Here is a 27,413-nt window from a genome sequence, read left to right on the forward strand (position 1 = left end):
TATTCATGCCACAAACATTTTCCAAGAATCCGTGTTAAGCACTGGGGATGCAGAAATATAAATCCTTTAGAATCTCTCTTATTATGGATAAATATAATAATAGCACAAAGTTGAAAATATATATGTATATATAGAGACAAAGTTCTATGGAAGCTCAGAAGAAAGAACCACTAGTTCCAAGGTTGAGAGGAGGGAAGATTTTACCAAGTAGTGGACATGCAAAGACCCAGAGAAATAAAAGCACACAGATAATTCACTGAAGGAAGGAAGGGTGATAGTATATGCAGGAAGTCTATGGAAGTGAAATAAGATGAAGACAATAAAGTGAGTCATGAAATTAGGATGTCATTGATAATCTTGATGTCCATGTCAGTGGAATAGTTGAATCCAACTATAGTGAGACATGAGGATATGAGAACAAAAACTAAGTTTTCTAAGAAGTTTGATGGTGGCTAAGAGATGAGCAGTTTAGACATTTAATTAGGATGCTGAATAAAGGAAAAAAATATACAGGATAGAAGACACTTGAAGGATTTTGTTTTGTTTTGCAAACAGGAAAGGACCAAGAGAGAAAAAAAGCTGAGGGGACAAGAGAGGTTAAAGCAGAAGCACGTTCCTGGAGATAATAAAGAAAAAATGTGAACAGATTATCATTTAATGGATTAGCATTGTATTGGGCAGCAGCCTCCTTTCATTATCAGGAGACAGAAAGAGATAAAAATCTGTGTTGCCACCTGCAAAATCTGAATGGAGAGTAGAGAAGGGAGCTGAGTGTGGAAAACAAAAGGTTTGTAGAGAAACAGAAAGTGAAGTGACCAAGAAAGGACCATGATGCTCAACATTTCCAGTAATCAGAGAAACACCATTTCACTCTCAGAAAACTGACAAAACCCAACAATCCACAAGCAAACAAATGGCAATCTGACAATTCCAAGTGTTGGCAAGTGTGTGGAGCACTGAGAGCTCCTATGGCTTTTTGCTAAACCTGCTTTGAGAGCACTTTGGCACAATATGCTAAAGATGCAATCATACTTCCAGGTATGCAGTGGGGGACCTCTTATGCATGTGCACAAGGAAGATATAACCTAAGTGGCCGTCAATAATATACACATTTGAAAATGTGGTATATTAATTGGGCCACTCTTCAGAAGTTAAAAGGGACTAGGTATGCATCTATCAAAGTGGAAACACATTTATGACACAATGTTGAGGGAATAAAAGCTCGCTGTAGAATGGTATGAATGGTAAGGAACTATTTAAGAAAAATTCAAATCCCACAGAGCAATTTTATATATCATAAATGATTAAAAAAAAAAGATATACAGCTCAAACGTATTGTATCTCTCACATTGCATTTTGTAAAACGTATCTGAAGATATGCACACAATGGAATAGCAGGCAGCAATAAGAATAACCAACCTAGGCCAGGCACAGTGGCTCATGCCTGTAATCCCAGCACTTTGGGAGGCTGAGGCAGGTGGATCACCTGAGGTCAGGAGTTCGAGACCAGTCTAGCTAATGTGGTAAAGCCCTGTTTCTACTAAAAATACAAAAATTAAACAGGCATGGTAATATGTGCCTGTAATCCCAGCTACTCAGGAGGCTGAGGCAGGATTATTGCTTGAAGCTGGGAGGCAGAGGTTGCAGTGAGCCAAGATCACCCCATTGCACTCCAGCTTGGGCAACAAGAGCAAAACTCCTTCTCAAAAAAAAAAAAAAAAAAAAAAATCTACAACTGCATGCAACTGTATGGATAAACCTTGCAAACATAAGGTTGGACAAATGAAACCAGACACCAACAAGTATATATTGCATGATTTACCTGATTTATATAAAAACAAAAGTCGGTGTATCCTGATAGGAGTCAGAATGTGGGGGTTGGGGGGTACTTAGAAACTGTAAGTGGGTATAGATGTGGTCATACATGATGCTTGTGATATCCTATTATTTTTGTCTAATTTTTGGTTGCACAGGTGTTTTCAGCTTATGAAAAGTCCTTAAACTGTACACTTAGTAAATATTTAGTAATATTTACTGAATATTTGCTATATTGCAACAAAATGTGTAAAAATGCCATTTGAAAAAGGAAAGTCGTTTTGGGGTAAAATGGCATACTAACATTTATTTACTCTTGGTTGATGGGCTCATGGTTGTTTTTATGATATGCCCTTGTTGTTAATTTATATTTCATCACAAAAAAAGGAACACAGCAACCAACTTAAATTAGGAATTCCAAATAGTAGATGGCACCAATCAACAGAGAGAGACAAGAAACAATTTGGAGCCCAGAGAGCAAAAGAGATCTGCTTGTGGCAAAACCAAAATAGGAATCAAGTCTCCTCACTTCTCACTCCAATGCAGTGCTGTCTTTTGCATATATATTGTCACAAGTTTTATATTTTCACTTTTAACTTTGGAAACGGATTCAACTTCTGCCTTTAAGTCTTGTGCAGTACTCTTACTCTATGTTAGTAACTATATTAATCACCAATTAAAGAACTTTGCAACCCTTCTAGCAGCTGTTGATATTTTTAAACATGGGGATTTGAGCTAGGTGAAATAATGACCATGTTTCCTTTTCTGCTTTTCAGACTTTCCCCAAAGCTTCTATGCGGCTATTTTGTAAAGATACACCAGGATGAGATCAAAGTCCTTCCAAGAGGGTCTGGCATTCTCTATCTTTTTGGTTGCCAAAATAAAAACGTAAGTCAAGTTCAACACTATTAATGGATAATATGTTCCCACCGTCTCTGTCCTTTTGAAAAAGAGACTGAGAGTTTTACTTTGGAAATTCAGTGATAGTGAGCTTGATTTTAAATATACCAAAGAGTTGGAAACTATCTCTTAGATAATAGAACCTTCCAACAGTGTGGAAGATTTTTCAGGAGAGTCCAACAGACTTCCACTCACTATGAATAAATAAAATGGAGAATAAAATGTCCTTTGCAGTATGCTTTCTCCTCTCCTCGATATGTGTGCAATTCCCGTGCCCTGCATTCACTTTAACGCTCAGATAATCCCAGGTTTTTAATCCATGTCACTTCAGCACATCACACTTGATTGCAGAATTTGAGGAAGACAATGAGTGCTGCTGAAATGTGAGACGCTCCTCCAGACTTTAGTTTACCATGTAAAGACAGGTAGGAAAAGCCTTCTAGATTTAACTCTCATATATCATAAAGCTAAAGCAATGAAAACACTATACATTTCACATTAAAGTTGGGCATTTCTCTTCAGAGAGAAGTTGAGCCGACTAGCACTTGCTAATTCCAAGGTTCAGCACACTCCTATGAGCCTGTTAATATTTGCTGCCCCCTGTAGTTTGCTCTTGTAAAAATCCTTAAAAAATCCAGAGAGCTATTTCAAACTCCAGTTGCTCTTTTAAATCTGACACACTTGTGGAATTTCATTTCCTATCTTGTTTCAGTCCAACTCCACACATCAGAGTGTTGACATGGGGCAAGACAAGGGAATACTTCTGTGGGCAGTAGTGATTTCATTTAAGTGAATAAACTGGGGGAAATGATTGCCTTTTAAACATGCAGACTATATTATATGGAGAAAGCCTGCTCACATAAATATAATTTTCTTTAAAAAGGCAGAGGAAGCATCTGTTTATTGAACTACTTTCTCAATTTCCTATTGCCTTCAGAATTGGTTGTGGACATGATTTCCATTGTCTCCAAGCACAATAGCTTCTAATAACATTAAGCTTAAAATAATACAGTAGAACAGGACAGACTTGTGGTTTGTTCATCTGCTGAAACTAATATAGATGGCAGAAATTCTACCCAAGCTTAAAATAGCATAAAATAGCATATAGAACACAAAGGTCAACACTGGCTCAGTGATGAATGAAATTTCATTATAAAGAATCACAACCTAACATCTAATTTTAGTAAAAATTTTGGAACTAGTTATTGCCACAAACAAATACTGGGGCAGAAGATAATAAAACGGTTTACTTTATCAATAGATTAATGAAGAGGAGTAGGTAACTCTGAGATAATATCATCCCATAGTCTGTGTGACTTGAATAGTTTCAGGTTTAATTTCATGATTCAATTGGCTTGCATATATGTAACTCCCAGAAAGATTATAGATGAGTGCAATTAATTTGTACAGTGCTAAAGCTTCCCACAGGCACATAAAACATTCCCTTTAGTTCCTTTGGAGTTAGTATTACAGATTCAGGTTCTTTTTCATCAGAAATGAATCCCAAAGTTGATAATTACAATCAAGTTGGTAAAAATAAAAGCATACCTATGGTTGCTTTGAGATCAAGAAAGAGAACTGTAGATTAGGTCTAATTTTATGTAGGTAACCAAAGTGAATGAATGCCTCTTTCTAAAATGATAAAAACAAATTAAAAGAAAGGCTTTTGACAGGAGAAACTTTAATATATCTACACTACTGTGAAATACATCAGGATAAATTATATTTGGTGATGATCATTTTTATTATGAAACTCCTATACAATATAGCCATAATATTTCATTTTGTTGAGGTAGAGACAGAGGCCAAAATCTTTCAATCAAGGAATATTTATTAAATGCCTGTGGGTTCCCTGCTGAAGGGAATATCAAACGAGGATAAGTCATAGACACTCATCTCAAGGTGTATGCAGACTGACTCATAGCTAACTGAGTGAAAAGACAATAAGCATAAGAGAAGTTTACAAAAGAGATGGTTTTTTTGGTAGCATGGTCAGGAAGGTATGGATTGAGCTGGGCCAGGATTTAGATAAGAAGACAGATGTACAGGTTGAAGGGATCAGAAAGTGCTTCTGAGGGTTGATACAGTAAGTGAAGCTTTGAGGTAAGCTATCATATACTGATGGTGTCTGTCTAAAAGCAGACACAGAGAACGTATAGAAGATTTTGAACCTGGACCTAGAGAGTTTTGATGTCCCCAAAGAGGGCCTTAGCCATGAGCTGTCTGCACCAGTAAAACCACCAAGACAAGGATTTCTTTGTGGGACATTCCTCCAGGGGAACCCAGGACTCAGTATCAACCTGAACCATGCTTTCAGGGGGCCCTGATGGAAAGACCCGGCCAGAACTAAAGAGACCTCTCTGGGAATCTGGTAAAGATGTTGGCAACCTGAGACATGGTGGTACACATTGCTGGAAAGAATGCTGAGTTGGATAAATATTTGATTCCCTGTCACTTTCTCACTGTGTGAACTTTTAGTATTGGCACCAAACTTCTCTGGCACTCCGATTCTTTATTTACAGAGTGAGGATTAGTAACACCCCATCTGCCGATATCATGGAACCTTAGTGAAAAGCAAATGAGATAATATGGCAAAAGTACTTTGTAAACTGTAAGATGCTACATAAATTAAAGATTTGCATCAACATTCATGACACATTGTCTCTGATTCATTAGCTGAAATATGGTCACCATTAACCTTCTTCCACTCTTCCCTATTAATTCATTACCATTTCTCACTTCTCTGCCCTAGACACACTCTTTTCTGAAAGTTTCCCCTCCTCGTCCCTTGTCAGTCTTACTTCTCATTCCTCAACTTTTATGCATGATTTGTAGGATATTATAGATTTTTACTCATATTCTCTTTTATATAAGGATGTGTGCCTCTCAGTGGCATTATCAACTCTGAGAGAAAAGGAGCTTTTATTTTTCTTTTAAAATAACTATCTGAGAACCCCAGGAATCTCTAGTACTTGGAAGCAAAGAGTTGGGGATTGAGGGGAAGAAGAAGAAAACTGAAAGTTTGGTGATGGTGGCAGAGGAAAACCTAAGTACAAACTGACCCCATCGCAGGTAGCCTGACTGTTCTCTGGTTCTACTCTTGGCGATTATTTATACAATGTAGATGGCAATCCAGATTTACATTTTATATGGATTGAGTTGAATAGCTACAAAACAATAAATAATGAGTTAATAAAAGTATTGCATTACATTTTACACATATAAAATGGCATTCAAAAACTAAATTAAAATACAGAGGTTGAGTGAGATTTTATATTTTCTACATCAACTACTTTAATTGAGTATCTAATCCGTAAGACTTGGCATGAATAAGATCTCAATGCAATTTTTTTCAAACCTCAGGAAACAGCTTAATTTTTTCCCCCACTGGTGACAAATATTGTTCAATTATTGCTAACACTGGTATGATGAGACAGAATTTGGAAAACCATGCATATCAGACAGACAAGTCATCTGTGAAAGGTCATATTAAGTAGGGGAAATAAAGTGGTAGATTTTATTTTTTAACAAGATATATTTGTTTTATATATAAAAAAACTAATTTCATGTTCTAATCATCTCACTGACAAAAGCAAAAATATCACTAGGAAGGCAAATAGGCAATAATGGAATACAAGAGGAGTATTTTAATAAAAGTGACTTCATGAAAATTTGTCATTTTGGATTATCTGCATCAGTGATCCACCTATCAAATGTCTCCCTTCATAAATTTCTGTATCAGATAATTTTTTTCTCTCTTTAAGAGAGCTGCAGAGCTAATGGAGAACCAGGCAAGATAAAAAAAGATTGTTTATCTGCTGGGCAGGGTTTATAAAGCCATCTCGCATTTGCTTCAAAGAGGTCTAATCCAAGAGCATCATAATTATCATTTCTGAACCTGGGTCCCCCAAGTGGCATTTCTCCTTTACTTACAACACTTTAAAACTAAAGGTAGCATGCTCTCTTTAGCAAAAGTGAGTTGAACATAATGGACTCTGTGTTTCCGTATTTTTAAAATTGACTGTGTTTTGAAAGTGTTCTCAAACATTAATTCAAGCAGTTACACAATTCAAAGGCTGGGATTGTGTTTCCGCATTTTTGTTGTTCAAACAGAGCTCGGCACATCTCCCACCTCTGAGTATGCATAAACAGCAACTGCAGGTGATACTTGGATGGTGTCATTAAGGTCTCAAAGCAGAAATTTGCTGGAAAAGTGCTGCTAAACAGATTGTTTCCATTTTTGCTCCCCCCATCCTGCAAGTGGTAGCTGTTTCATGGCAAGGAGCAGTTGTGGGAAGGTTGTTGAGGGTGGTTTTAAAGGAAACAGCCTGTGTTTAGACTGGAGTAGTTGCCTGGAACCCACAAAAGTGAACGTTTCTCCTTTCACTTGCATTTGCAATGTGTCACAATGGGGATTGCTAAATTTCGCCCAGATGCTAGTATATGCATGTTTTAGGTATCCTTGTGGGTGAGTGCTTGGCAGTCGGCATGTTGCCTTTGAGAGTAAAATGAGAGAAGTTCATCCTGTTAAAATCTAGACATTTAAAAAGCAACAAGTATTCGTTAAAGTTTTTAGAATGGGAGCAAATAAACGATTTGGAAACCTGAATCTTTGTGGAAAAACAAATCCAAATTATTCCAGACATGCTTGAACACATCTTCTTTTTGAGCACTTTTTTCTTTCTTAAATTTTTTACTGAAATCTTTGGTCAATGTAGATGTGTATCAAAACTACATTGTCAAGCTGAGTAATGGAATATTTTATTCAATGACCATTGGTCATTTCTAAGGCAGTGAGCAGACTTATGTGACATTACTATATAAATAATTGGTTAAAATGATATTTCATAAAATAATTAGGTTCAAAAGTATTACCTTGGTGAAAAAGCACCATTAGAAGGTAATATAAATATCTCTTTTAATGTATCAAAATGTATTTTTAAAGGAGGCAACAAGTTATCATACCATTAAAATATTTGTGCACAAGAATGAAGATACTGACATTTAACAAACATGATGGCAAAAGAATGTTTTGGATTTTGCTAGAGTTTTCAAGAGTTTTAATTGCTCATCTAAAAACAGTGTAATCAAATAGCACAATCATAAACAATGAAGAGCAAACCCAAATTTTGCATTGTAAATGGAGTGAGTGGTCCAAACTGTTCATTTTCAGAATTACACTATTATTACTTTTAAAATAATCAGTCCTTGGATCAGGTCACTGCCCAGAATTTGACCCTGCATGGTGGTGCTCCACCAATTCTCCTTTTGGATTATATTGCTATATTTAAGTAGGTTGGGGATGGTCATGATGCTGTGGTAATGATAGCATAGCAGTATGAATGACGTAAGGTCTTTCTGTAGAATCTTCAAAATGTTGAGAAAGACAGTTATATTTGTAGCCAATAAACCAAATTAGCACTGAATACACATTAAATGTGGGGGGAAATGGTCCCAAAGAATTTATCATTGAATAGGATTACAGTTGTAAAACAAATGCTTGGTTTAGCATAATATTTCAGCGAAGCTTTTTAGTATCCATATTGATATAACATTTTTGGTTTTTGAAAGCCAAAACTGACCGCTTTATAGAATTCCATGCAACTTTAATTTTCATTTTTCAAAAGTAAAAAATGTCTTCTGACCTAAGTACAAGTAAGTACGTGATGATAGCATTGATATCAGTAGGCTTTATCAGATTGGAAAAGGGGATATAGAAAAAAGGAGGTAAAGGACAGTATCAGGCCACATGCAAGGAAGGCATTTGAACAGTTACTAAGAAATGGCAAAACATAAGGAACAGGAAAAGGAGAAGCCAAAGAGTTTTCAGTGAGTTCATGGGTTCATTGGAGCTCAACAGCTCTGCACATATCCTGCAGTGTATACCATAACATGAATCTAACATTTCTGTACTCTGATTGTTTCTAATGGGTAAGAGTCTGAGCTCAGAAAGCCACCTAAACTGGCTGGGAAAAGTTCCAGAAGAGAAAGAAACAAGCCGATGGCAAAATTCCCTTTCCTCAATGATGACAGTGAACTATTCATCAATATGAATGACTAGTCATAAATATTAATGATAATGGTAAAAATGATACATTTGTAGAGCACTGTTAATTTTGCACATTTGTTTACATCTATTGCCTCACAACAGCAGTATGCGATAAGTAGGGCAACACTTCTTATCTCCATTTCACAGATGAAAAACAAATGCAAAATGCTTCATGAAGTTTAAGTAACTTATCCAAGCTCTCAGCAGTAAAGTGGCGACAGAGCAGAGGCTGGAACGTAGGTCTCCTGTTTGCCAGCACTTAGCTGTTTCCCTTCTTTCTCTGGCTACTCCCAATTAACAAGCCATGCTAGTGTATCTTAAATCAGAAAATAAATTACTTGAAATGAATGTAATTGCATCATATTATTCATTGTTTCAGATCAGCATATTCCCTTGCTAGATCTCACTGCTGTCCTTGGTATGACTTTATAATTTCCCTTTGTTCTCTACCAAAAATAGTCATACTAATGATTTTCATACATACAAGATTATGAAATCCTTCTCTGAAATAGGAACACGTAGCAGCTCTCTGGCTTTATGTCAACAATTCTGGATAAGTCTATGAAATTCTCTGAATCTTAATTTTCTTACTTGAAAAATAAGGGATTCAGATCTAGTGTTCCATTCAGCCGTTTTCTACACAATCGCACATACACACACAGATATCCCATATGCATAATCTCCATTCAGTTATTTAATTCAAGAATCTATTATTATATTATCATATACTATGCACATATTGACATATTATTAATATTAATCTCATTTAGGCTTCCACCAGAGTTTCTAGGTATATGTGTGTTTATGACACTGACATGTGACAGAAACCGTTGCTATTCAAAGTGTTGTTGGTAGACCAGCAACATCACTGTGACCTAAGAGATGGTTAGCAATGCACAGCTCATGACCTGACCCAGATTTATTCAACCGGAATTGGCATTTTTCTTTTCTTTTTTCTTTCTTTTTATTTTTGAGACTGAGTCTTACTCTGTTGCCCAGGCTGCAGTGCAGAGGCATGATCTTGGCTAACTGTAACCTCCGTCTCCCAGGTTCAAGTGATTCTCCTGCCTCAGCCTGCCAATTAGCTGGGACTACAGGCGTGTGCCACCATACCTGGCTAATTTTTTGTATTTTTAGTACAGTCAGGGTTTCACCATGTTGGCCAGGCTGGTCTTGAATTCCTGATCTCAAGTGATTCACCTCCCTCAGCCTCCCAAAGTGCTGGGATTACAGGCGTGAGCCACCATGCCCAGCCTGGAATCCGCATTTTTAGCAAGATGTTTGATATCTGTATGTAATTTAAAGTTTAAGAAACAGCACCATAGATCATAAGCTTGTAGAAAAAAGAAAAATAAGGCTTGGCAAATCTGTCCAACACATGGTATAGGGTGGTTAAAAAATCTATTTGAATTTTCAAAATGCCATTTGAAATCTTTACAATTTAAGTCTTCAAAATTATCATTCGAAGGTAAGTATAATTTCTATTTCTGTTAAGATTTTTCAGAAGGTTAATAGTAGTAATGAAGGGCTTAGGTGCTTTATTGTTTTGATTTTGTTGTTTAGTGAAGGTTTCACAAGTGTTTGGGAAGTAAGGAAAATGAATTTAGAATGAAGATAAAAATCTTATCTTGTTCAAATTATCTTGAATAATGAAACATCAAATAGTGAAAATCTCACCATGTTTAGGAATCCAAATCTGTTGTGAAGCTTGCCTAAGGACATATAATAAATAAGTGTTTTAGGGATCTATCTGATTCTTTTTTTTTTTTTTCAAATTTTATTTTAGATTCAGGGGTACATGTGGATGTTTGTTACCTGAGTATACTGCATGATGCCGAAGTTTGGGATATAAATCATTTCATCTCCCAGGTACTGAGCATAGTACTCGACAGGTAGTTTTTCAACCTAGCCACATTCTATTATACTAGGCAACTGACTGACTCGGGAACATGTTCAAAGAAAAGGTGCATGACAGGTAGAAAAAGTGTGAAACCAACTTTTAGTCATCCGTTAGCATTATTATCCTTTCTTTAAAGTATTACCATTCATTCTAATGTTTATTTTTCCAGGTTGTACATCCTCCTAGAGGAGGTATGCATTCAGATTAAATCAATCACTTTCAAAGGCTTCAGATCAGTAGGTTTGACACAAATTTTCAGCAACAAAGATGAATGTTGTTGCACTGTAAGTAACGATTTTGACGTGAAGTATCCCCAAACTATTTTGTAAACCTCCTTAAAATAAAAACAAATAAAAAAGATTTCAATGCTACCTATTAATGAATTATAGTAAGTAATTATCTTCTGTGGGCTTTAGTATCATTATCAGTAAAACTAACAAACTGTTCTGATTCTTTACCTTTAAAAAATTCTGGGAAATTTGATTACTATTTAAAAGACTACTCTGTAAAGCAATATCCTACAAGTGAATTGCATAAACTTTATGGTAATAATGGTTGACTTAAATCTTGTTTTATGTTCCACATATTTACATATTTATATCCCTCCAATTTATTTTAAAAAATGGCTCAAGGCACTGTGTAGTAGTAGAGTTGTAAAGCAAGAAGTCTAAACGTGTTCACTTATGTGTGGAATATATTATGATTCGATTATTTATTTTTTCCTCAACTTTTTATTCTGAAAAATTTCAAATTTACAAAAAAGTTGCAATAATGCTATAGTGAACACTGATATTTTCTTCATGAATTGTGAATAGTTTGCAACAAGTGGTTTATTGCTGTTTATTTTCTTTCTTTCCTAAAACGTTTGTGAGTTAGTTTTAGTCATCATGGCACTTTTTAAAGTAAGTTAGCATTTATCTCCTAAGAACTAGGACATGCTTTCCTATAACTACAAAAAAGTTTTAGAACTCAGTAAATTTAAGATTGATATGATGCTATTATGTAATACATATCCATATTCAGATTTCCTATAAAAATTGTATAGCTGCTTATTTCTCAATCTTGTATCCAATCAAAAGTCACACATTAGGTCAGACGCAGTGGCTCATACCTTTAATTCAAGCATTTTGAGAGGCTGAGATGGGCAGATCACCTAAGGTCAGGAGTTCAAGACCAGCCTGGCCAAAATAGTAAAACCATGTCTCTACTAAAAACACAAAAATTAGCCAGCTATGGTGGCGCACACCTGTAGTCCCAGCTACTAAGGAGGCTGAGGCATGAGAATCACTTGAACCAGGGAGGCAAAAGTTGCAGTGAGCCGAGATCACACCATTGCACTCCAGCTTGGGTGGCAGAGTGAGACTCTGTCTTTAAAAAAAAAAAAAAGTTACACATTACATTTAGTTGGTCATGTTAAATATTATTTGCAAAACATATAATCATATATTACTGTGGTCTGTAGATATTTTTCTAAAATAACAAATGTACTTGGGAGTATCTTATATTTGATTGTACACTCATAATGCATGTTTTCATATAATTGAGGTAAAAATCAACTCAAGTAAATTTCATATTTCTGATATATAAACACACACACATTTTTCCACTGAAATGAGCATGTTTGGACATTTTTGGTTTGCATACACATTAAAATTGGCTGAAGATGCAAACTTGAAACTTGGCAAGACTGTAAGAAAATAAGGCCAGAGTTAGAAGAAAAACTCTTCAAGATTTAAATGACACAAATTATTAGAATTATGAGTATACAAAAATGAAAGAGAACATTGTCTACCTTTAAGGTCATTCTCACCAGTCATCTCTGATTGGGTGGCTAAAAGTCAAGATGAAGCTAAAGGGCTTATATAACATGCAAATCAATCCAATGTTTATGTTTCAGAAAAATCAAGCACTTCCAAGGTAAAGCATTCTGTGATGATTTTAATTTGGCCATAGTTTGCATTTCTGTTCCTGTTTTCATTGATATGTATAAACTTGGCCTTTCCCTTGGCCTTCCTCCTGTGGGCTCTCAGTGGTTGCCCTCGGAAGCGCTATTTTCTTTCTGTGTACATTATGGCCCTCCAGATGCACTACATTTCCTTTGAATGTGCAATAAAGATGAGGACTGTAAGCACACATCAGAGGATAAAGAATTAGCCAGCTGGACGCCGTGGCTCACATATGTAATCCCAGTACATTGGGAGGTTGAGGCGGGCAGATCACCTGACGTCAGGCATTCAAGACCAGCCTGGCCAACATGGTGAAACCCCGTCTCTACTAAAAATACAAAAATTAGCTGGGCATAGTGGTGAGGGCCTGTAATCCCAACTACTCAAGAGGCTGAGTCAGGAGAATCACTTGAACCAGGGAGGCAGAGGTTGCAGTGAGCTGGAATCATGTCACTGCATTCCAGCCTGGGAGAGAGAGACTCCATCACACACAAAAAAGAATTAGCCTACCATTCTTCCATCGTAGGCTAGCTTGGAATAATTTGTCTTGACACAGGATATTTCCCAATCCAAAGAGTTTATTCACAATGATCCTAAGGAAACAAATCAAGTCTGTGTTGCTAACTTATACTACACATTACCAAATGCAAAAATAAATATCACCATAGACCAGCTTCATTTGGAATGCCAAAGTCTTAAGTTTTCCAAGTTTAGTCTTAAGTGAGCATAGTTTAGGTTTACATTTCATTTTCATATGTGTAGATAAATCTGTATGTCCAAAACTCAGAGAGACACATGGCAAACATTTCTTGAATGCAATGAATGCAACACAAACATAATGAATTAAATATTTGTAAGGACCTATGCCCTGAGTTTGGAAATTTTCCTGACTAGATGATGATTTTATCCTTTCGAGTGCCATTAAAACAAACATCTTTTTTTCCTCCTTATAGTCACGGTTTATAGAAGTTTAAAACTTTGATAGCAAGGAACTAAGCACTGTTTTTTTAAGCCCTTGTTTGAGCAAATTAACTCTACCTTGTTCCAAATTCTTTTACAATTAGTTTGAGTGACTTAAGAAGAGAGTGCACTGTAGATAGATTCTGACTTTGTCAGTTTTCATCAGTGTAACTTCGGGGAAGTTACTTTGTCTTGATATAGTTCAGTTTTTTCATCTGTAAACTAGAAATAAATTATCTACCTCAAGAGGTGATCAAATAAGTAAATGAGATAATGCTATGATACACTGACGTACTACATTGTAAGAAATATTTAAAAATTAAGACATCATCCTATACAAAAATGTAAAACATAACCACTTGCAAAGCATTTATTTGTAAAAAGTGCTGAAATACCAGTAATAGTGGGAATCTTTGGCTTTAACGCCTGGGGTTCCTCCCATTTGTCCCTGCTCCCTTCCACTTTCCTCTGCTTGTCACTAAGACAATTCTATTATGTTGGGGAGCTCTCCCAACAGCAGCTCTCCTAGCCTAAGTTGTGGTCTTTTTGGCAGACAATATGACTATCCAGACATTTAACAGGGAGATCCGAAAAATGAGAGCACCATGGAAGGGCTTGCTAAACTCTACACATCCCTAGCTGACTGCAAGGTCACACAAAGGCAGAGGAGACCTGAGAGGGCCCAGACTTTCCATCCACTATTGACTGCCTGGAAGGCTGTGCATATGCAGGGGTGACCTGGAAGGGCCCAGAGGAAAGTAAAAGTTAGGACAGAATTGAAAACTGCCTGAATTTTGCCTATGTTTCTCAACCCATATATGTATCCATCAGCAGACGACATCATCAGGCATGACAGCAGCTGCATACTACAATAGAGATAGATTCTGCAAATTAAATCCAGGAAAAATACTTATAAACAAACCAAATAACAATGAAAAATAATAGAAACAATAATAGCTCTCAGGTCCAATCCAGAGCTGCCACAATATATTATCTAAAATGTGAATTTGTCAACATAAAATTAGGGATAGGCAAAGAAACAAGAAAATATGAATTCTATTCAGGAAAAAAAGCAGTCATTATAAACATGTTCAAGGAATAAAACAGTATTTAAAGAAACAGAAATTAGCTAGGCATGGTGGTGGGCACCTGTAATCCCAGCTACTTGGGAGGCTGAGACAGGAGAATGATGTGAACCCGGGAGGCGGAGGTTGCAGTGAGCTGAGATCGCGCCACTGCACTCCAGCCTGGGGTAACAGAGTGAGACTCTGTCTCAAAAAAATAAAAAATAAAAATAAAAAAGAAGAAAAATACGGCCGGGCGCGGTGGCTCAAGCCTGTAATCCCAGCACTTTGGGAGGCCGAGGTGGGCGGATCACAAGGTCAGGAGATCGAGATCACAGTGAAACCCCGTCTCTACTAAAAATACAAAAAATTAGCCGGGCGCGGTGGCGGGCGCCTGTAGTCCCAGCTACTCAGGAGGCTGAGGCAGGAGAATGGTGTGAACCCAGGAGGCGGAGCTTGCAGTGAGACGAGATCGCGCCACTGCACTCCAGCCTGGGCAACAGCATGAGACTCCGTCTCAAAAAAAAAAAAAAAAAAAAAGAAGAAAAATACATAGCATTGAATCAACAAATGGGGAATACAGATAAAGCAACTATTAAAAATGACCAGATGGAAATTTTTGTGTTTAAAGGTACAATAACAAAGATGAGAAATTTACTACATGGACTTAATGTATAATAAGAGGTGTAAGAAGGAAGAGTCAGTGATTCAAAAGAGAGATCAACAGAAAATATTCAATCTTAAGAGCAGAGAATAAAAGATTGAATAGAAATGAACATAGCTCCAGGGACCTGTGAGATAAAGCAAGTGTATTAACATACATGTAATATGAGTCCCAGAAGAAAAATACATAAAAGGAGCAGAAAATATTGAAGAAGTAATAGCTGAAACTTTATGATTTTGATGAAAACTATCAACAGATCCAGGAAGCTGAAGTACCCACAAGTAGAACAAGCACAAAGAGGGTCTCATCTAGAACAGGATGGTCACACAGTTGAAATCTTAAAAATAAAGAGAAAATCTTGAAAGCAGGAAGAGAAAAATGACTCACCACATAAAAGGAAGCAACAGCACAATTAATAGCTGACTTTTTATTACGAACAATGGGGGCCAGAAGACAGTAGAATGATGTAACGAAATGGCTGAAAAAATGTCTACCAAGACTTCAATATTCAGCAAAACTATCTTTCAAAAATGAAGGCAAAATAAAGACATAAAATAAGGAAAGACTAAGATGTTTATTGCTAGCAGACTTGCATTGTAAGAAATACTAAAGGAATTTCATCAGACTGAAAGAAAATGACATTAATGAGTAGCTAAAATTCACAGGAAAAAATAAAGGTATTAAATTCAAAAGAATTGAAACCATTCAAAGTATGTTGTTCTATTATAATTAAATGAGAAATCAACAACAGAAAAAAATTGGGAGATACCCAAATATGCAGAAATTAAACAGCACATTTTAAAATAACCTGTGGGGTAAAGAAGAAATTTTAAAAAGAAATTAGAAAATATTTTGAACTGAATGAAAATAACAACACAACACACAAAACACTTAGGAGGAAGCCAAAGTAATGGTGGAGGCTGATTTATAGCTATAAACATCTATATTAGAGAAGGAGAAAGGTCTCAAATCAATAATCTAAGCCTCCATCTTAAGAAACTAGAAAAAGAAGAACAAATTAAACTCCAAAACAAGCATAAGAAAGTAAATTGTAAAGATCAGCTTGGTAATTAAAGAAATATAAAAATAATAAAGAAAATTAATGAAACCAAATTTGTTTCTTTGGAATCAATAAGAAAACTGATAAACTTTTAACTAGATTATCCAAGAACAAAAGGGAGAAAGTAATTACTAAAATCAATACAGAAAGAAGACCTATCATTATTAATGCTACAGCCTCATAATTAAAAGGCTCATAATTTGACATAAACATGGAAATAATAAATTATATATAATTATGTATAATTACATATGATATAAAATATATAATTATGGAAAACTTTAAAACAAATTATGCAACGTAGATGAAAAAGACAAACTTCAAGCAAGATACACATTAGCAAAACCGACTCAAAAAGAAAAACTTGAATAGACCTACAAAAAGAAAATAAATTTAGCTGGGAATTAAAAATCTTCTCATAAAGATAAGCCCAAGATCACATTGTTTCCCTAGTGAATTATGTCAATTCACCATTTTTACATAAACTCCTTCAGAAAATAGAAGACAGAACACTCCCAAACTCATTCTATGATGCTGGCATTACACTGATACCAGAACCAAGCAAATACTTCACATAAAAATAAAACTTTAAAGCAATATTGCTTGGGACATAGACACAACAATTTTTCACAAAATATTAGCAACCTAAATCTACCCACATAAATGAATTATATATCAAAATCTACCCACAAAAATGAATTATATATTGATCAAGTGAAATTTAACATACAAGGTTGGTTTAATTTTCTATATTCAATTAATGTGATAAGCCTTAACAGACAAAAGGGCAAAGCCATATGATCATTTCAATAAGTGTGAAAGAAGTTTTGACAAATCAAACACCCATTCCAGATACAAACATTCAACAAACTAAGCAAATAAGGATTTCATCACCACTGAAATATTTTCTGGGGTTACAGGCATGAGCCACTGCACCCGGCCTTTATGTAGAAATTTACTCCCCTATGTGGCAGTATTGAGTGGTGGGGCCTTTAAGAGGTGATTGGGTCATGAAAGAGCTGTACTCAAAAATGGATTAATCTACTAATTAAAATCGGGTTAATGGATTAATGAGTTATCACCATGTGGAACTGGTGGCTTTACAAGAGAGGAAGAAGGCCGGGCGCGGTGACTCATACCTGTAATCCCAGCACTTTGGGAGGCCGAGGTGGGCGGATCACGAGGTCAGCAGACAGAGAACATCCTGGCTAACACGGTGAAACCCCATCTCTACTAAAAATACAAAAAAATTAGCCGGGCGTGGTGACGGGCGCCTGTAGTCCCAGCTACTCGGGAGGCTGAGGCAGGAGAATGGTGTGAACCAGGGAGGTGGAGCTTGCAGTGAGTCGAGATGGCGCCACTGCACTCCAGCCTGGGCGACAGAGCGAGACTCCATTTCGGGAGGTGGGGGGGAAACAAGAGAGGGAGAGAGACCTGAGCTAGCATGTGATGCCCTGCACTGCCTTGGGACTCTACAGGAGGTCCCTACTAGCGAGAAGGCTTTCAGCAAATATACTCCCCTCAACCTTGAACTTCCCAGCCTCCAGAACTGTAAGAAATAAATTTCATTTCTTATCAATTACCCAGTTTCAGATATTCTGTTACAAGCAAAAGAAAATGGACTAAGATAATCTACTAGAACTAGAAAATAAATTTATCAAGATTACATAATATAAAATCAAGATACAAAAATTAATTTTATTTCTATGCATTAGCAATGAACAATCCAAAAGTGAAATTACGTAAAAATTATGTTCATAATAGGATAAAAACACTCAGAAATAAATTGAACAAAAGAAGTGCAAGCCTTGTACACAGAAGACTACAAAATATTGCTGAAAGATATTAAGAACATATAAATTAATGGAGAGACAGTCCATATTTGTGAATTAAAGACACTATTATTAAGATGGTCATTCTCCTTCAAACTCATCTGTGGATTCAACACAATCTGTCAAAATCCTGGCAGGCATGTTTTTGTACAATTTTTAAATTTATATGAATTCAAAGGATCTAGAATAGACAAAAAAATTGAAAAAGAACAACAAAGTTGAAGGATTTTCATTATTGATTTAAGAACTTGCTATAAACAATGTAGTATTGTCCTGAGAAGAGACATGTAGACAATTAGAACCGAAGTGAGACTCCAGAGATAAACCCTTGCATTTAAGGTCAATTGATTTTTGACAAAAGTGCCAAGGCAATTCAGTTGGGAAAAGATGGTCCTTTCAACAAACGAGCTGGGAGAATTGGATGCCCATATGTGTGTGTGTGTGCATGCATGTGTGCGTGTGTGCGTGTGTGTGTGTGTGAGAGAGAGAGAGAGAATGAATGATGGCACTTTTGATACTTATCTCAAACTCCACACAAAAATTAACTCAAAATAAATCATAGACCCAAATGCAAGAGCTAAATTTATACTATTTTTAGAAGGAAACACAAGAGAAAATGTTTGTGATCATAGATTAGGTAAAGATTTCTTACATATGATACCAAAAACATGATCCAGAAATTTTTTTTAAAAACAATAGTTGAACTTGAGCAAAATTTATTTTTTTTCTGTTTAAAGGGTGGCATCAAGAAAGTGAAAAATGACCCACAAATGGAGAAAATATTTGCAAATTATATTTCTGATAGAGGAATTATATCCAAAAGATACAAATAACTCATAAACTTCAATAATAAGATAAACAACTCAATTAAAAATGAGCAAAAGGCTTGACTAGACATTTTATCAAAGAAGATATATGAATGAGCAATAAAAAAAGATGCTCACTTCATTAGTCATTAGATAAGTGCCAATTAAAACTGCAATGAGATACAACCCTAGTCCCACTAGGATGACTATATTCAAAAAGACTAACAATAGCAAGTACTGGTAAGGATGTGGAGAGAGTGGAATACTCATACATTACTAGCGGTAATGAAAAATAACATACCACTTCAGAAAAACATTTTGGCAATTCTGCAAAATGTTAAACATAGACTTGCCAGATGACCCAGGAATTCCACTCTTAGGTGTTTACCCAAGAGAAATAAAAATATATGTCCATATAAAAATATGTATGTAAATTTTCATAGTAGCATTATTCTTTATAGACCCAATGGGAAACAAACCAAATGTCGATCAATTGGTGAATGGAGAAACAATACGTTATATATACTTGGAATAGAATAATATCGAGCAACGAAAAGAAACAAACCATTGATAAACCCTAAAATATGGATGAACTTCAGCGACATGAGAAGTGAAAGAAGCCAGACACAAACACAAAAATACTACACATTGTATGATTCAGTTTATATGAACTTTACAGAAAGGACAAACCTATAGAGACAGAAAGCAGATCTGAGGTTGTCTGGGACCAGGTTGAGAATGGGAACTGACTGAAAACAGGAACTTTTGGGCTGATAGGAATGCTACAAAATCTGATTGTGGTAATAGATACAGAAAACATTGAATTGTACACTTACAATGGTTAGATTGTATGGTATGTGAATTATACTCCTATAAAGCTATTAAAATTAGAGAAAAGGTTTTACTAAAAATAAAGACAATAGATTAATTCAGGAAATGTATATTTTTTAAAAAATGTATTCATTGTTTAGTTAAATAAAATGGAATTTAAATGTGGAGCTAAATTATCTGAGTTGAACTCGTGGCTTGTTGAATTTCTGTAGAACCCTGGTAAAGTTACCACAGTGAAATCTCAGGTTCCTAAATGGTAGAAACAGAGGTTTAAATACCTATATCCCTATCTGAAGTCACTGTTGTACAGTTCAAATGAGATATGAAAGTGCTTTGTGAGGCATAAAAAAACTACACAAATGTTAATTATGATGATGATGATTTTTCCCATTAATCTATTTTGAAAAGTCTTTTAGCTTCTTAAGCTTAACGATTTATGATTTTACACCCCGCCATTTCGAGAAGCTGAATAATATCACCTTTGTAATCCTCTTTTCTTCTCTTCAAAATAAATACCACAGAATTTTCTTTAAAAAAAATTATGAACGTGAGTTGAACATTACATAGCACATGTAGTATAACTTTACTGTGTGTGTTTGCAATAATTGGCAATAGGATCAAAAAGAACATACCATGTATTTCATAAATATTTGAAAGGTAAAATGTGAATATTCCTTGTTATAAGATAAAATGTGAGTATTCCTTGTTGTAAGATAAAATGTGAGTATTCCTTGTTGTAAGATATAATGTGAGTATTCCTTGCCTTTGGAGTTACTATTTTTAGAATCTACCTTTGTAAGGCATATTACTGAAGACATCTCTCTGTTGGATATTCACAAATATATCAAAGGTAAAAACCTACATAAGAAATAAATAAAGCATTTTGCAACATCAATTTGTTTATATCAAGCCTCAAAAATCAAGCAAAGTATATTATTTACACATGAGGGGTTCTATTCTGAGTCTGCATACATCTGGCATAGCTCATATTTTTTCTTAATTTAAATAAAAAAGTATTATAATGAGTGACTTCCATTTAATTGCTATACATTGGTATTCTGCCCTAAATTTAGGAATGTGTTTTGCAAGGATGAGCTTCTCATTAAGGCAAACTTTCCCTACCCCATTCCCCATACTTCACCTTACCTTTCCTGTCTTCCAAATGAAGAGTGACTAGAAAGAGTGAAGAAATTCATGCTATCAATATTCTGCAAATAAATGTATACTTATTAGTGGACAATGAAGAGGAGACTGGAAGTCAGTGAGGTATTGTGATGATGACCTGTTTTGGGGGTAGATAGGCTTGGATTAAATCCTGGCCCATCTAAGTATTACCTGTTCATTTATTTGTCTATTCAACAAATATTTACTAAGTGCTCACTTCTTGCTAGCATTGTGCTAGCTAGATTCTGCCAATGCAATGGTGAGTTAAAAGATAGATGGTGCTGTTATTCTTAGAGAAGGGTCAGTTTGGTCAGGGATTCAGAGATTAATTATACAATCAGACTAATGAATACAGACTAAAATTGAAAGTCAATGCTCTGAAGAAAAGAAGCATGATTCGTGTAGTGGCATGTCTAAGGATATGACATGTAGAGTGGATCATTTTAACACGTCTCTTCCATATGACAAAAGTGTTTTCAATACTTTTAATGTAATAATGATTAGCAATTACTATTTTAATTATTCTTTAAATTTAAAATAAGGAAAAATGCATTTGAATTGTGAAGATATTACTCAAATTAAGCAAAATATTTTGTGTGAACTAAAAGTTGTTCTTACCAAATAACAATATTACACTTTGCCATTTGTTCTGTTGTGCCATTTGAACTTTTAAACAGAAATAAAAACTCCAGGTGGTCATAAAGGATTGTAGAACTGAAGCAACTCAAATTATTTCTTTCACTTACAACTCTGCATTATGACTGTTTATTTAAAACTTACTCTTTAAGCTCAGAAATATGTAGAGTGATAGGGGTTGAGATAAATCTAGACCTGAAGCAAGCTGTAATGATTGCTAACTGTTACAGAATTATAACAGTTTGAACATATTTGAACAAATATGTGTAGGTGAGTCCATGTTGAGGGCTGACAATATAGGTGGGAGTTCTACAAATTAACTTCCACATAGAATATAATGCTTATGAAAGCATAATTTTAAACAATGTGAAGTGTACATGAATATTGAAACTCAATAGTTTAGAATTTAGACCAACAAAAGATTTATTCAGAAGAGACACCATTTAGAATTGATGATTTAAGGTACCAATAAAAAGCAGACTAACATTTACTGGATTTTATTATTGTTTTTAGATCCTCTGCAGACAATGCACCCCTTTATTGCTTACACCTTGGCAGACTACTTCTGCCATCCTGTCCTTAGTATACCAGATATATGATGAAAGCATATGAACAACAAAAGGAACTGAATCACAAAACATGTGCCAGAACCCTGAATGAGAAAACATGTTCAAGGAACTATAAAACATTTAGTGTGGTCAGTGCTGAGAAAGCTCTCTAAGAAAGGAAAATATGAAAGCAGTTTGAAGACATATATACACAAAACTATCCAGAGCCTCACATGTCATGTTCAGGATTTTCATTTTTATCCTAAAAACAATAGCCTTTGCAAGTTTTTTTTTTTTTTTTTTTTTTTTTTTTGAGACGGAGTCTCGCTCTGCCGCCCAGGCTGGAGTGCAGTGGCCGGATCTCAGCTCACTGCAAGCTCCGCCTCCCGGGTTTACGCCATTCTCCTGCCTCAGCCTCCCGAGTAGCTGGGACTACAGGCGCCCGCCACCTCGCCCGGCTAGCTTTTTGTATTTTTTAGTAGAGACGGGGTTTCACTGTGTTAGCCAGGATGGTCTCGATCTCCCGACCTCGTGATCCGCCCGTCTCGGCCTCCCAAAGTGCTGGGATTACAGGCTTGAGCCACCGCGCCCGGCCTTTGCAAGTTTTATGAAGAAAAAGGTGTGTGTGATGAGGAGGCATCATAGTGAGGTCGACGTTTTGAAGAATCCACTTCAACTAGCCACAGAGAATAGTTTAGATGAAAACCAGTGTCAATGAAGGTCAAAGATGCTACAACGTTAGTATAAGTAAAAGATAGAACTCTGGTGGTGACCACTGAGTTGAGGTGATGTGATTTACAACAAGAGGCATGTATAGAAAGTAAGATCAACGGGGATTGTGGACCACTGCATGTATTAGTGGGGGTTCTCCAGAAGATCGGAACAGTAGGATATGTGTGTGTGTGCACATTCATGTGTGCGTGTATATACAAACGTATTTACAAGTATAACACACACACACACATACATGTACATATATGTATCTATTTCAAGATCTACAGCTGGCAAGCTAGAGATCTAGGTGAGCTGATGTGGCAACTGTAGTCTGAATGTCAGCAGGATTGAGACCAAGGAAGAAATGATGTTTCAGTTCAAGTCCGAAGGCAGAAAAACCCAATGTTCCAGCTCCAGGCAATCAGGCAGGAAAAAATTTCCTCTTAGATGAGAAAGGGTCCACTTAGGCTTTCAAATGCTTAGATGAGGCATATCCACATTAGGAAGGGCAAGCTGCCAATTCAAATGTTAGCGTCATCTAATAAAAACAGCCTTAGATATTCACCCTGAATAATGCTTGACCCAATATCTGGGCATCTGGTGGCCAACTGGACATATATAATTAGTCATCACTTTGGACGCAGGAATGAAAGAGAAGAAGGTGTTTAGAAAGATCTCTATCTTTCTGATGTGAACAATTCGATAGCTGGTGGTTACATTCACTAAGCTGGAAAACACTAAGAAAGCACAAGGTTTTATATCAAAGATCAGAAATTTTATCCTGGATTTTCTGAGTTTGTGATGACTTAGTGACATCTAAGTGGAATTATCAATGGATATACAGTCTGGGACTCAGAAGAGAAATTTGGTTTAGAAAGAATAATGTGGGAGTCAATAGCATGTAGATGTTAATGGAAGCCATCAGCACAGGTAGAGAGGGAAGGAAGAAGAGGGTTACAGCAGAGGAGAGACAGAGAGAGAAGTCCTAAAATCAATCATTGGACAACTATGACATTTAATAACTGGATCAGAAACATGACCCTGCCAACAAGTCTGAAAATCACAGTCAGAAAGTAGTGGATACACTGTGAGAATATTGTATAATAGAGCCTAAGGAGAGGATAGGGTGATTGGGGGCACTGAGGTAAGGGGTGTTCCCTAGAATATGGAATATGCGGAAGAGTAAATTAGTGATGATGAACTGGAGGTAGTGTGTAGAGAGACCTTTTAGAAAAGTTTGACTATGAAATAGAACAGAGAATTAGAGCTGCAGATTATAAAATTCTCAGTGATATAGTTGTAAAATTATCCTTCTTTACAAAACCCAGTGAAATCTACTGCATAATATAATCAAAAGTAGCAAGGTAGCTCACATAGTGCTCAAAAAATGCATTTGAATGAATAGTTCCTTGAGTGCCTGACATCATTCCCTCTAGAAAACCATTCACAACTCATGACTTTACTTTTTTTGTTTCAAATTGGAAACAATGAGCTATAAAATGAATTCTATTAAATGTAATGAATTACAAGAAATATTTACATATATCAATGCATGTAGCACATGATTAAATCTTTCTCATAAAACCTCCTGTGGTATCAAATATCCAAAGCAAACAGTGCACATAAACCACGGGGTTCAAGCAGCAAATTCTGCATATAATCGTGTTTTCTTTATGAGGCCTCATGGGATAAATGCCTCTCTTTTCTCTCTGCACAAAGACTTGGTTTTGACTTTTTTTTTTTTTTTTTTTTTTTTACAATTCCCATTGTATAGGCAATGAGAATCACATAATAGATGGTTTCTTCTTCTTCTTCTTCTTTTTTTTTTTTTTTTGATAAAAAGTCTCACTGTGTCGCCCAGGCTGGAGTGCAGTGGCACGATCTCGGCTTGCTGCAACTTCTGCTTCCCAGGTTCAAGCGATTCTCCTGCCTCAGCCCCCCAAGTAGCTGGGATTACAGGTGCCCACCACCAGCCCAGCTAATTTTTTTTTTTTTTTTTTTTTTTGTATTTTTAGTTAAGACAGCATTTCACCATTTTGGCCAGGCTGGTCTCCAACTCCTGACCTCAGGTGATTCCCCCACCTCGGCCTCCCAAAGTGCTGGGATTACAAGTGTGAGCCACCGCACCCGGCCTACATAACAGATTATTTCTATTTTCCTCTTTGCTTTGGGGCAAGGAAGCACAGGTCTAAGCTGTGGTCTACTTGTAACAATCAGAAACAGGAAACTTAGAGCATGGTTTGTCTACATATCTCATCCCTGGTTTCTTTTTATTTTTCTCTCCTTTCTTTTTAATCACCCCAGTTTTCTCAGCCAATCTGGATTACTCTATGTATTTTTGTAATATGCCTTAATTTTTATGAATATAATGGAGTATAAATAGAAACAAATAATCCTAGCAGTCTATACCATTCTGAAGGACACACCTACAAATGTGTTGCACTGCTTTATTCCAGAACATAATTAAATGGAACATTTGCTAAAATGGCATGATTCAGACCTCAAGGTTTATTGCTAGAGACGATCTGATGGAAAGACAGTAAAGGATTTGCAGTTTCACTTTAAAAGTTTATTTTTCATGTGTTTGCATGTGCATGCCCACTCTCCCACCACACCTGTGTAACTGTTAAGCAAGTTTCTCTCTTCAAGGACGGGAGGTGTATTTTTAACAAGCAAGAGACATTAAGGGGAATTTGGGGCCTCAGAATCTACAGCGTCACAACAAGCTTTCAATTAAGGGGACATCTATTGAGAATACAGGGGAATCTCTACCCAAAGTCAGTTGCTAATCACATTCACCTGCTTGAGCAGCCAGACAGCCCTATGCACTGAGAAAGGTTGCTTATTTCCTCCATGCTCAATCACACTGCATTAAGTGGCCACCTGGGTAATGTGTTAGTGCACACCTGCTGACCTACCCAGTCTAACAAAACGTACTGAAATCAAACTCTTAAAAGAGACAGAAAGCAGATCTTCCCTCGGCCTAGAAAGGGAGACAGAACAAGCAAATTAGAAAAGGCCCAAGACTGGAAGTACGCAATGAATTGTCAGGAAATTAGCAGTACCTTTGGAATTTTTTGTTAGCATGTTGCACTGTTTTTTAAACAGTGGATTTGAGGGATTTTTACCAGTAAAAAAATTCAACCCTTTCACTTTTAGAACATCAGCATTTAAATAACAGACCAAATAACAGCCTCATCTGTAGAGAGTGATACTGAGCAGCACTGAATATGTGTGTGTGTGTGTGTGCACGCACGTGTGTGTATGTATGCATATATATTTAGTGATTACTTGTAGCCTATGTTAGAAAACATATTGCACACTTTCCTTCTCTGGATGCATAAAAGGTACTTTTCCTAAAAGGTACAATTTTGCTCAACTAGATACCAACTGTTGGGAAGAAATGTTGTATATTTCAGATATTTCTATTCGGATACTTTAAATGAATCACCCAAAGGCTAGTTTATAACACAATATTGTGGACCAAACTTTCTCTAACAAGATGGATTGTATGACTATGGCCACTTGCATGGGCTATTTTTCTATCTAGTACAAGTCATATTTATTGCTTTTTGTTTGCTTGGTTTTTGTTTTTAATTAGGGATGGTCTGTTAACAAACCTCAGAACACCTGCAAAGTTCGACTGAAAAAGACCACACATTGTAGGGACATAAGTTTATTTCTGAGGATTTCTAAACCCACAGGTGGATGTATGCAGATCCTTTTCATCACTTTATTATGCTCTTCTCTATAATACTGCAAAGTCAAGAAAGGATGAGATCTGTTATCTAACTGCAGTTTAATAAATTTCAACATGTCATCCCAACACTTTGGGAGGATAAGGTGGGTGGATCACCTGAGGTCAGGAGTTCAAGACCAGCCTGGTCAACATGGTGAAATCCTGTCTCTAGTAAAAATACAAAAATTAGTTGGGTGTGGTGGCGCACACCTGTAGTCCCAGCGATTGGGAAGGCTGAGGCAGGAGAATTGCTTGAACCCAGGAGGCAGAGGTCGCAGTGAGCCAAGATCGCACCACTGCACTTCAGCCTGGGCGACAGAGTGAGACTCCAAAAAAAAAAATGTTAAGACAATATTTGTTCTTAAATATTAAGGAGGCAATGTATTTAGAATGAGGAAAAACATTGAAAATATCTATCGTGGTCATATTTTTATAGTTTGATCAAAATGATTAATAAACAAACCCAGCCCTTCCTCTAAGCCAGGGGTGTCCAATCTTTTGGCTTCCCTGGGCCACACTGGAAGAAGAAGAATTGTCTTGGGTCACACATAAAATACACTAACACTAATGACAGCTGATAAGCTAAAACAAAAAGTTGCAAAAAAATCTCACAATGTTTTAAGAGAGTTTACAAATTTGTGTTGGCCCACATTCAAAGCCATCCTGGACCACATGTGGCCCACGGGCTGTGGGTTGGACAAGCTTGTTCTAAGTATTTACAGGCAATTGATAGAATACTAAAACATGACACAACAGAGTCTGTTATTCCCAAGAAGCATCTCCAT

General features: G+C 36.2%; 2 protein-coding genes across 45 annotated transcripts in view; one reads left to right on the forward strand and one right to left on the reverse strand.

Moving 5' to 3' along the window:
* Window positions 1-27,413, reverse strand: part of LOC105489121 (protein tyrosine phosphatase receptor type D) — a 2,338,800-nt gene that overhangs the window by 592,889 nt on the left and 1,718,498 nt on the right. The window lies entirely within an intron of this gene.
* Window positions 1-27,413, forward strand: part of LOC105489125 (uncharacterized) — a 115,472-nt gene that overhangs the window by 46,755 nt on the left and 41,304 nt on the right. The window contains exon 4 of the mRNA XM_071077415.1: window positions 2,592-2,703. Coding sequence (XP_070933516.1) covers window positions 2,592-2,703 — 112 coding nt within the window. The remainder of the gene's footprint in view (window positions 1-2,591; window positions 2,704-27,413) is intronic.

Source organism: Macaca nemestrina, chromosome 14 (genome assembly GCF_043159975.1).
Source record: "Macaca nemestrina isolate mMacNem1 chromosome 14, mMacNem.hap1, whole genome shotgun sequence".
NCBI lineage: Eukaryota > Metazoa > Chordata > Mammalia > Primates > Cercopithecidae > Macaca > Macaca nemestrina.